The 12470-nt window shown below is 40.0% G+C and overlaps 1 protein-coding gene across 4 annotated transcripts in view; it reads left to right on the top strand.

Moving 5' to 3' along the window:
• arhgap20b (Rho GTPase activating protein 20b) overlaps positions 1-11023 on the top strand; it is a 104740-nt gene extending 93717 nt beyond the window's left edge. For all 4 annotated transcript variants that reach the window (XM_073058062.1, XM_073058060.1, XM_073058059.1 and 1 more), the window contains 2 exons: positions 1746-1863; positions 6052-11023. In XM_073058062.1, the coding sequence (XP_072914163.1) occupies positions 1746-1863; positions 6052-7781 (1848 nt within the window). In that variant the 3' untranslated portion in view covers positions 7782-11023. The remainder of the gene's footprint in view (positions 1-1745; positions 1864-6051) is intronic.
• The last annotated feature ends 1447 nt before the right edge of the window (positions 11024-12470 follow it).

Raw genomic sequence — 12470 nt, 5'->3', positions numbered from 1 at the left:
GAGTACTTTGTGTTTACTAATTCTATTGTTGTACATTAATCAAATTCAGCCAAGGCAATAATGGATATCTGCACTGGAAATTCGTCTTTGTTGCTTTTGCGACAACAGCTGTTGTGCATTGTATTCTACATCTGAAACATAATTCTGGTGACTACAATGGAACGGAATTTCAGCAATTTTCAGTTACAGTTATGCGTTTGGCATATGCGGCCAGAAAGAACTTCATACTCTGTTAGCATTAAGTATCAGTGCATAACGTCAGCTTGGATGACATTTTCAGATCAATGGTGGGACATGAACATTGCCAACTAAGAGAACCTGACACTCAAATGGGAGAAAATTACCCCGTAGCTCAGTGTGAATGCCAAAGCATTCTTTCACTACCCATCCATCTTTAACTCCTTGATATAACTCAGTAATTCTGGCACACATATGATCATGCATCCCCACTGCTTCTGCTCAATGGGAAACCATGCTACCTTTAGGCTCAAGGTAGACACGAGCGAAAGGTCGACTGTCAAATCTGGGAAGTCCGTGCAGACTCAACATCACAGAAACTCTTACGTCACTTAGCAGCTTCAAAAAATTGATTAATGAACAATGCATTGAAACAGACAAAGATCCAGGTTAGAGATGTTTACCCTTTCAACAAAAGATTTCGGGTTACACAAACCTTTTCTCACCCACACAGGCTCTGTCAGTGTCACCATTCTTACCACTGGATCTTTCAGCCTCTTTCCATTCTTGGCACTTTGATCACCTCATTTCTGCCACTTGAGGTGATCTTCTAATACTACTCTGCCAAACCCTGCAGCATTATCATGAAGCACCCTTTTCTTCTCTTCTGCCTCATTCCCCATCCCTACAACTACCTCACCTTCCATACCCTCCTTGGTTTCTTTACCCCACTGTCCACCTTCACTCTTGTCCCCCCACTAACTCTTTACCCTCTTGCCATTTTTAATCCTTCTTGGTGGTGTTGCCCAGTAAATGTGCACAAAGCATGCATCAGTTCTTAGTCAGCAGACTCAAATTTATGTCATGGGACCTGAGCTTGCAAACCCAGCAGAGGTATTGTCAGCCATTCCTTTCGAAATTGGATTGAAAATTGAAGTAGAATTTTAAATTTTCTGCTGGATTTTCACTTTGAATTGATCCATCAATTTTAAGTTAAATGGTTACTTAAGTTGATTAATTTTCCTAGAGCTTCTGATAATAGTTACAAGCTGTCTATTTCAAATCAGACAGTTTGCCTATGGCTTTCAAGAAGAGATAGCTGTCCAGGAAACTTCCATGGATGTCGAAGAAAGAGAAATCAATGTTTTGTAATAATATTACTCACTTCAGACATTAACACAGAAGTTGAAAACAACTTTATAATTTCACTAGTTAAGGAACAACTTAATCACAACTATAACGTCGATATTGTGTGATAGCTGCTGTTTGCTAACATAGTTGAACTTTTTAATGTTTTCTATAATACACTTCTCAAAACAATATACTTAAATACTGTCTCTCAAAGTAATCATTGCCTTCCACAAATTAATCAGTATCTATTTGTTCTTCTGCTTCATTCCTAAGACACTATGCCTATGGGAAAGAAAATAAAGCAGATTGTTACATCAAAGGTTATTACAGAGATATACAAGTGGCTACTTTACTTGGAACCTTCTGCACCTAATCAAGTGGCCACTGAGTGTACGTTGCATGCAGTGATGAATTACATTCTGTTTTCTTTCTTCCAGGTGGCCATTCTTGTACAGTTCATGATTGAAAAGTCTTCCCAAATCTTTGGCAGTGGGCTGAATACTCTCTTTGTGGGATCGCAAACTGTCCAGCGGGGCAATTCTGAGGACTGCCTAGGTTTGTGGTGTTTTGCTCATTGCTTTTTCGTGGACTTTACTTGACTGTTTCTCAAGATTTAAAACAATTTTTTTATCAGCTGGAATTCTTATCCATAAAATATCTACAAATAGTAAGTTGTAAAAGCCCAAGTGACAGAAATCTGACATCTGCTCAGGACGAGCAGTGATCGTTAAAGCTCAGTAGTTAAAATTATAGTTCGTACTTGGAAATGAGGTGAGCAGAGCTGCGTATGTTGATCATGTACAGTACTCAGTCTAAATTGTTCTGTCAGTTTCTCTTAACTTTCTCTGAAGCTCTGCAGGCATTTTCTAAATATGTGTTTAAATCTTAACAGATTTATCATCACTATTTCATAACTTAACATCTATTAGTCAAGAGCCCTTTTACAAAAGATTAAACATGTGCTAGGTTCCCATATTAGCTCTGTTGTGATTTAGCTGATAACACAATGTAAGTCGTATGTTTAACCTTGAAGGTGGAATTTTAAAACTGGAATACTCACTGATATTAAATCTCTGTGCAAGTGTTATCTTGCTGCATCATTCCTGCTTAACACTGTCACAAGGTAAAGTAGCAGGTTGGTTCCACCAGCATTTTGTGTGTGTTGCTTAACAGTGACTTCTCTAACTTCCGTTAATGCCCCTCCTCCCCTTCTTACCCCATCCCTGATATATTTAGTTTTTTTTCCCCCTCCTCTTTTTTTTCTCTCTCTCTGCCTGTTCTCCATCTCCCTCTGGTGCTCCCCTCCCCCTTTCTTTCTCCCTAGGCCTCCCGTCCCATGATCCTTTCCGTTCTCCAGCTCTGTATCCCTTTTGCCAATCACCTTTCCAACTCTTAGCTTCACCCCACCCCCTCTGGTCTTCTCCTATCATTTTTCATTTTCCCCCTCCCCCTCCTACTTTCAAATCTCTTACTATCTTTCCTTTCAGTTAGTACTGACGAAGGGTCACGGCCCGAAACGTCGACTGTGCTTCTCCCTATAGATGCTGCCTGGCCTGCTGTGTTCTACCAGCATTTTGTGTGTGTAGCAGATTGGAAAATGGGGAGCAGGATGCCAATTTTCTAGGTCCATTATTGTTCCAAGAATATTCTAGTGGTTCTGCTTCGTACAGTCCTTGAGTATCCTGCTTTGGGTGATTACTGGTTACAAAGGCTTGAATGTGGACACAGCGGCGATGCAAATTAATTTCTACCAGTGTATTGCCTGCACTTATCAGTCTTCACTCAGTGTATAAAGCTCTTAAACCAGGTCACACAGTCAAGATTCTTTGTTGTGCTTTGAAAGCATTGTCCAGGTTGGGCTATCCATGAATTGTTTAGAAGTGGGGTTAAACTGAAACATTGTCTATTCTAAATAAGAACAGCATCAAAGACGAAACAGCAAAAAGGTGCAGTGAAACAGAATGGTGCAAAGGTACTCGAGCAAGCTGAGTGGTGTAGGAAGAAATGCTGAAGTGACAATGGCAGACTAGCTATGAAATGTGGAATTAAACTGGCTGGGAGCACGGCTGAATAATGAGGAAGGGGTTGTGAAAAAGCTGATTGGTTCAGAAGTCTGAGAGTAGGGGAAAAGAAGCTGTTCCGACAGCCAGACTTTCAGATTCCTGTATCACAGAAGTTAGACGAGAGGAAAGGGAATGGCCAGGGTGATGGGTATCCTTGACGGGTAACCTTTACGAGGTAATGACTGTCAAACTAAACTGGATGGAAGGAAGTGATGGAAGGAATTTGAAGAAGAACAAGGGAATTCAGTTCAAACCCAAACGTTCCAACCTACATCACTTAACAGATTATTTGATCATTATTATTTATATAAACTTGTTGAGTGCATACTGACTGTCATCTTTAATCAAACTGCATTGGTGAATGCACTTTAAAAAGTACTTTACCAGCTGCAAAGTACTTCGGACTTCCTGAAGTTACGGAGGAATCTCTTGCCCAGAACTCATTCTAATTTAATACCACGTTATAGTGTTATAGTCTGTATTGCCTATAATAGGGGTACATTTGCCTTTTAGTTAGTTGTGGTGCCAAATTGAATGTTCTCTAGTTTTGATATACTGCAACAGCAAATTTTTAAGGCTATTAGAAAACAAAAAGACTAGGAGCAGGAATAAGCCATACACCCTCTCAAGCAGGCTCCATTTTCCCACTGACCTTGGCCTCACCTTCTTCTCATTGTTTCCAATAAACCTTATTTCCCTATGGTGCAAAAATCTGCTGTCTTAGCATTGAACACATTCAATGACTCAGTCTCCAGGACTCTCGGAGAATTCCAAGGATTCGTGGCCCTCACAGGGAAGAAATTCTTCCTGAGTCTGATGTTAAATGAGCAAGCCATTATTCTGAAACTATGCTCTATATTTCTAGATTCTCCCACACTGGGAAACATCTAAACTAGTACACCTTCCTTCTACCACCCTCCCAAAACCCCACCCAATAATAAAGGTTTTCCTTCCTTATTAAAGTTTGTACATGCCGACTTTCTGTGTTTCAAGTGCATGGAGCACAGCAGCTTTTTGAAGTCTATTTCAATTTAAAATATGCTCTATTTTACCAAAGAGAATAATCCCTACATTATAATACACCTGCCAAAATTTTATCCACAGTTAACCCACTTACGTTCCTTGGTAGACTCATTCTGTCCTTGTTACAATGTGTTCATTCTAATAGTTACACCCTGCCAGCCTTAAAATTACCCAATTATCTTCTGTTTTACATTAAAACATAATCTAAACCAGTTTATTCCATTAATTACATCCATGTAGTTAAATTAAGGAATTTAATTATACACTGCCTGGTGTAGACCTGAAGTACAGACTAATCTATGTGCTGATGTCAGATAGAAAGTTAGAATGCTCTTCTAATATAGATGGGACAAAATCTGCTAGAGTTTCTGTTTTATAGTCTAATAAGCAGTTTTTCTCACAGTGCATAATAGGAGTTAGGTTTGGGTTGGCTATGATAACTAATTGAACACCTTCCCTTGGAACACAGTCTCCACCACGTCTACATGAATATGTACAGTAGCTTTGATCATTTGTGGAAAAACACTGCAACAAGGTTTGGTATGTTCAGACAAAATCATGAAATCCATGTGGAAACAATATAACTTGTGAAAGATGGCGCAAGTGTGACACGGCGACGCTGTACAGGCAACAAGCAAAGTATTAACTATTCTATTAATAGACTCTTTCTGGACTATGATCACTGCAATCTACAGACCGTGATTTCCCTTTGGGAGCACGCTTTTGAACCGTCAGTACAATCGGGCGTTTTTATGATATCCTGATGGATTCAGTGAACTGGACTTTCGAGAATGCAGGCAGCCACAGCGGCCACTTGGGGCTGTATCGGAGCAGTGGTGCCCGGCCCTGAGAGCAAAAAATGAACTGATGTTTGGCTGGTTTAAGCGCTGAGCCAGCTTAAAAAGATCAAGGACGAACCACTAACGAGAGAAAATCTGCAGATGCTAGAAATCTGAGCCACACACACAAAATGCTGGAGGAACTCAGCAGGTCAGGCAGCTTCTAGGAAAAGAAGTACAGTTGACGTTTCGGGCCGAAACATTTCGGCAGGCCCGTGGTCAGAGAGTTGGGGAGCAGTGAGAGATAGTTTCACTGAAATCCCAATGAAGGGAAGATTTAAAGTTCTTCAGGGAAGGCATCCCTGGACAAGACTTCGCCGAGTAGCAATCCAATCACAAACAAGAGGAAATCTGCAGATGCTGGAAATCCGAGCAACACACACAAAATGCTGGAGGAACTCAGCAGGCCAGGCAGCATCTATGATAAAAAGTACAGATGGCATTCCGGGCTGAAATCCTGTTCAGAACCCTGGCAGACTCACTGTTCAACTCACTACTCTGTGAGGTTCACTCACCTCAGCGGTGAACTGGCTCTGTGGCTGTGAACTCACTTTCTGGGACTCCATGGTTAATGTTCTGTGTGTTATTTGTTTTCTTTTTGATCATTTGCACAATTTGGTCTCTCTTTTACACATTGGGTGCTTGATTGTTGTGTGAGTTTTTTAACAAGTTCTATTGTGTGTTCTGTGGCTGTCTGCAAGAAGATGAATCTTAAGGCTGTATATCATGCACATATAGTAGTTTGATAATAAATGTACATTGAACTTTGAAATTTGAACTTTGAACTTAATATATTTCTTTCAATGTCATTTTTACAGATGTGGACTCGATACAGCCACACTATTTTTCTGATGATACAGAGTCAGTGTCACCTGATCAAAATAAACAAAATCTTCAAAAAGAGCAGCAAAGAAACTCCATCTTCATCGCCCTGAATGACTCCAAGCAGTATGCTGCTGAACAAACCGAGAACATGTGGAGTCAGCAAAGGTTCTTCAATGAAGGAGTGTCATCCAGGACGTTGCTAGAGAAAAGCGACAGTGGAGACCTCTGTGAGCAATCGGAAAATGAGTCCTTGTATTCTTGTTCCTCCGTTTCTTCACTTGCAGCTATTCAGAGCATTGAGTCAGCTCGAGACCGTTGTTCGTCAGAGCCCAGTGTTTGCCTGTCACACCATCTTGCTTTGTCGCATGAGCCAGTGGCCCGCCAATCCAGCTGCGATGCAACCATGACTCATGGCCATATTGATTACCTGCAGCAGTTGAAAATGCTTCAGATCGAAAGCCAGAATCTATTAGATGATGGGAGAGAACTCGTTTCTAATAAAATGAAATATGCATTTTGGAGATCTCCTCAGATAAATGCCAAAATGAAGCAGCCTAACTCCCATAGACTGAATTTCTCAACAAGGTCAAGTTTATCTAGTCTGTCTTCTCCTACAACCTCTCCATCAGAATCATCACTCAGTTCAATAGATAGTGCCTTCTCTTATTCTGAATCCTCAATGTTTGGTCATAATGACTCTTTTCTCTCAATGTTGGGGAATTCTGGAAGAAACCAGGTATCCTCATCTTATACATCCAATAGGTTTTCTGGTAAATTAGCTGGGGCATCGCCATCTTCAGTGACTTCCTGCCTTGATGATGTGCATAGGTACAATGGCATGGAGAAAGAAAGGAACATGGATTATGAAAATGAGGGAGAGGATTCTGCCCAAATATCAATGAGGCACAAAAATCAAGCATCTTTGGACACTGGAAATTCTGAGAAAGATGCTGAATGTTTTACGAATGTGACATGCGTTGGAAAAGATCACACGGAGAAAAATCTTGTCCCAAATAACACAGAGATGTTAAATGGAGAAAGTCACCAGGAAATAAATAGTTTGACTGTTCTAAATGCAACACAATCATCAGAGGACCCAACTAATAGTACTATTAAACGCACAAAAATAACCTTCTATGTGACTCCAGGAAAGATCTTACCTATACAGCACCAGGGTGATCAAGATGTGCAGAACCCTGAAGTTACTGATGCTGAACAAGATGAGAAAAGCCACTATACCATTTCAGCACCTAGAAAAGAGACTCTAAGATGTTCGTCACAGACTATTAAGCTCCACATCCCACAATCTGTGTTTTATGGACAGAATTCACCTTTAGTTCTTCAGTCAGTGGGCCGAAGACAAACCGTTGAAAGGTCCAAAGCCTCTGAGCAGAATATTACACCCGAGGACTTTTTACCCAGAAGTCCTTCCAGAGACTCGCAGAGCGACAAGGACTGTTCGAGCCGTTCTCACCGTGCTCAGCAATGCAGCAATAGCACAAGTAACAAAAGACATACTCTTCACATTGTAGTGCCTCCCTCGGTAAAAAGTACTGTCAAGGACTACTTCTTTCATAATGAGGCTAAACTCTGCTTCAGAGACGCTACAACAGTTGCGAGTGAGGTAGTTAGAAGCAGGCAAGAATGGCAAAGGAGCCAGTGCACCAAGACATATTTAGAAGACTTTGAAAATATTGTTTACACAGATGAATCTTATGTCTAAAAATTCTATCAGATGTTTTCATTATACCTGGTCAGCTCTTCATATTTTGTTACTGATATACCAGTTCCTACATAAAAGACGACATGGGTGGTACTTGTGTATATTAAGCACCGTCAGCATTAACGTGGCCTAGAGGATTTTGTTTCAGTCATTAGCAATCTCCTACATGGTTGTAGGATATTCTCCATCCATTATTTTAATGGAAAAGCTAATTGCTTAAAGCCTTTTGGAGTACTAGATAGAGGGCCAATTTTTACTTTTATATTGCTAATATTGAAAGAATCCTTTTCTGTATTTATATCATGACAATGTTTCTCACAACCACTTCCTCATTTTTGTTTCCCTCTGGCTTAAGCACATCCTGTTTTTTTTTGGAATTTTTTTCTTCGATGTCAAGCTGATGTTGATGGCTTTCCTCCATGATATCTGATCCAAACTTTGTGATTGAGCAATCAATTTGCCTTTGTGTTACCAAGAGTATTGCACTAACTGAACAGGCTAATTGGAAAGATTACCATGAGGTTTCAGGCATGTGACTGAAGTCCAGTTATAGCCCTAAGCACATTGGGACCTATAAATCAGGTGCTGCGCATATTGATGATTGAGGTCATAGAGTCACACAGCTCAGAAACAGACAGATCTGCCCATCAAGTCCACATGCTGACCTACAAGCATCCATTTACCACAATAGAGTTTAGTCCCCCCACATTCCATTAACTTCCCCTTAATTTCCCCCGCTCACCTACACATTGAAAACAATTTACAGTGGCCAGCTACTTCACTAACCTCCACATCTTAGGGAATGCCGAGGAAGCAGAAGAACCTGGAGTAAGCCACACAGTCACAGAGAGAAGGTGCAAATTCTACAGCACCAGATATCAGAACTGAATGCTACCAGCTGGATCTGTGAGGTAGCAGGTTTATGTGCTGTGCCAGCCTGTCACCCAACAGATATCTGCCTGTAGGGAGGAAATCTGCACTATTTAAAGGGGAAACAAATTCTACATGTATAGGTTTTCTTGATTATTGGAATGTTTGGTTGACCATTCCACCAATCGCCTTCACCGGATTGCTGGGTTTGATAAATATAGTCATAATCTCTATCACCAGGATATGCCATTTACTGTCTGTTACAGATAATCTCAATCGAGAGGAGGAAGGGGGAGACTATTATAATTGGCTTCTCATGAGATTAAGATGTGCAGGTGTTAAAGGTTTGTTTATCCAGTGTGTGCACATAATTATCAGGCAAGTGCAAAAACAAGCCTGTTTAATGATTCTCGTTGGTTGTCCTGGAAAACACAACAGAGAATGCCATTAGATTGGATATTTATTTGCTCACCTCTCTGGTTTCTTGCCCGACTTTATACAGATCACGCAGTGAGACTGAGAGAATATGGCGCTCAAACCCAAAACTTTGGTACATTCCTTTTACATGTTTTCCACTTGGGTTTCTTGTTAACAATGGTACCCATTTCTCAATGTCATATAAGGTGTTGATAATTTTTGTTTTGAAAACAAAATGCTGTCCCTTTGTTCCTGCATGAACAATACTGATTGTATAGTGTATAGAGCTGAAGCAAATGTTAAACTATTGCATTTATTTTAATTTGAGCTATTAACTACCTTGAATGTTACACATTTTGAGGAATATTTTAGATCACCATATTTATTATAACTAATGAACACTAAAGTTTTTTTTATAATTATATAAAGCTTTATTAAAATTAGTTAATTCTATGTGTCATTGTAACCTGACTATAGTTAAAGGAGACAAGGTCAAACTCTCAGTAGAATAATACAAGCTGAACTCAGTCAGAGTGGGCAAAGGAGAGGAAAAATAAACAGACTCACATTATTGTGTGCTAATTGTAGGAGCACATATTTGTCTGGATGTTAATTGAAGATAACACTTAATAGTGAGCAAGAATTAATTGTCTCAACCTGCAGATAAAGAATGACTACCCACAATATATCGTTGCTCAACGGAACCTAATCCCAGTAATAATTTGAACCTTCACAATAAGATGACAGAAAACTATGGGGCCGGTATGCAAGGAGTTGGGGCAAGTGGGGTGGAGAGGGACGGGATTGAAAAGTATAATACAGCAATGCTTAGCGCAGCTCAAGACTTTGAGAGGTGCAGTAACCTGGATAATAGTGAATGGGTTCTACATTCATTTGGATTAAACACTTCAGAAATTATTGGCAGAAAAAAGTGATAGCTAAATATATTGAGAGATTTGAGTTTCTGGTGAGAGTTTGTATGGTCACCTAGGTGCAGTGGATGTCAGAATAATTGGAACAATGCTTGAAGAGAAAAATGATAATTTTCTTTTCATTCTGGAATTAAGTAAAGAAGTATTTTTCACCTATGCTATCCAACTTGCCAATAAAGTCATCGAATTAAATGGCATGGAAACAGGCCTCTTGGCCAGCTCTTCTATGCCTATCAAGGTGCCTACTGGGCTAGTCCTATGGCCTGCATTTGACCCATATCTCACTAAATCTCTATACATGAGCCAGTCCAAATGTATTCTAAACACTAATTGTCTGCAGCTTTCATTCTAATCAGAAAACTCAAAGCATCTGGTATCAACCTTCATTGTAAACTGTACTGGAACAGAAAAGAAGTGTCAGACATGTTTATGTAATGACTTCACATCACGATAATTATTTTTGTGTTGCATTCTCCTCATGCTGATGAGGAAGTTACTGCTATTGTTCCAACCTAGCAGTTAAAATTGCAATCCTGGATCAATGTATGATTGGATTCCAACTAGAAGGATCCAGCTGCTTCAGGTGAGTGCTCTTGCTGTCTGCTACAATAAACAGCCTGAAATTCCAAACAATGGAAATGGAGAAAGATGTTGGCAGATAAGTTTCTGAATGATATTGAATGGCTTCCCACTTAATTTCTGTTATACATATCTGGTTACATAGAGCTGTAATCTATTGACAACATTCTTAACATGAAGGGAAAAATTGTCAATAATAAAATTGGATCATAGGTTTTGACTTGTCTTAATTTCTCTAAACAAATCAGACACCGTAGTGTTTTTTTGAAGCTGTCCTTAAATTTAGACTTATGGTATAGTGAAATCTTTGATTATGTTTTGTAACAGCAAAACATAAAAACCAATGTAAAGGAAAACAAGGGAGCAGGACATAACTTGTGTGTGTTTGTTTTTACTGTAAGCGAGGTGCACACATATAACGTGGTAGTGTCAAGACATAAGCAATTTGTGTATTTTTGCATATAACCATAATGAATTAAATAAGCAATGAAGAATGCTGAATCAAACAATACATTTGCAAGATTGCTCAAATAGTACTGAAGTATTAAATTCACAGAACTCCTCCCTGCTTAGCTATTAGATGATGAGAGGCATTGATCGTGTGGATAGTCAGAGGCTTTTTCCCAAGGCTGAAATGGTTGCCACAAGAAGACACAGATTTAAGGTGCTGGGGAGTAGGTACAGAGGAGATGTCAGGGGTAAGTTTTTTACTCAGAGAGTGGTGAGTGCGTGGAATGGGCTTGCAGCAATGGTGGTGGAGGTGGATACGATAGAGTCTTTTAAGAGACTTAGAAAAATAGAGGGCTATAGGTAAGCCTAGTAACTTCTAAGGTAGGGACATGTTCAGCACAACTTTGTGGGCCAAAGGGCCTGCATTGTGCTGTAGGTTTTCTATGTTACTATGAACTCCAACTCAATATAGAATGTATCTCATATGTATACATTGGATCTGATATAATACAACTACTATACAGACATCCTCAACACAGTAAATTTTAAATTGTCCCATTCGGGCCTGAAGATTTAATCACTATGAGGGATTTCTTACTCTTATGGGATAGTGCCTTTCCTGACAAGGGGAATCACTCCACTCGGCAGGTGAAACTTGTGGCTGTGAGAACAACCTCAGATCCTGGAGCCTCCTTGGTCGTGTTTGTAGGAGTTGACTCTGAGACTGCAGAAAGAAGTTCTGGCCATCTTTATTCTCCTTTTCTACTCGGATCTTACCTTTTCTCACCTTCCTTTTTACTTCTAGTTTCTTGTGAGTATCTCTGAATTTGCTAATTTCCTGAGAAATTAGGTCTCGTTCATCCTCTTCCATTTCCACAGAACTTGCGTTATCCTCCTCTCTTTATCTGTTTTTTTCTTTATATGATGTGTATCTTGAACTTGGGAAGGTTCTGTTAGTTCACTGGAGTATTCTCTTATTAATTTTTTTCTTGGTCCCTTTATGATTTGGTCTCTTAAGAAACATAGAAAACCTACAGCACAATACAGGCCCTTCAGACCACAAAGCTGTGCCAAACATGTACTTACTTTAGAAATTATCTAGAGTTACCCATAACCCTCTATTTTTCTGAGCTCCATTTACCTGTCCAGGAATCTGTTAAAAGACCCTATCGTATCCTCCTCCACCACCGTCGCTGGCAGCCCATTCCACGCACTCACCACTCTCTGCATAAAAATACTTATCCCTGACATCTCCTCTGTACCTAATTCCAAGCACCTTAAAACTGTGTCCTCTCGTGTTAGCCATTTCAGCCCTGGGGAAAAGCCTCTGACTATCCACATGATCAATGCCGCTCACCATCTTATACACCTCTATCAGGTCACCTCTCATCTTCTGTCAATCTAGTCTCATAAGGCATGCTCCCCAATCCAGGCAACATCC

This window comes from Hemitrygon akajei, chromosome 10 (genome assembly GCF_048418815.1).
Source record: "Hemitrygon akajei chromosome 10, sHemAka1.3, whole genome shotgun sequence".
NCBI classification, from domain to species: Eukaryota; Metazoa; Chordata; class Chondrichthyes; order Myliobatiformes; family Dasyatidae; genus Hemitrygon; species Hemitrygon akajei.
This window is presented reverse-complemented; position numbering and strand designations above follow the sequence as displayed.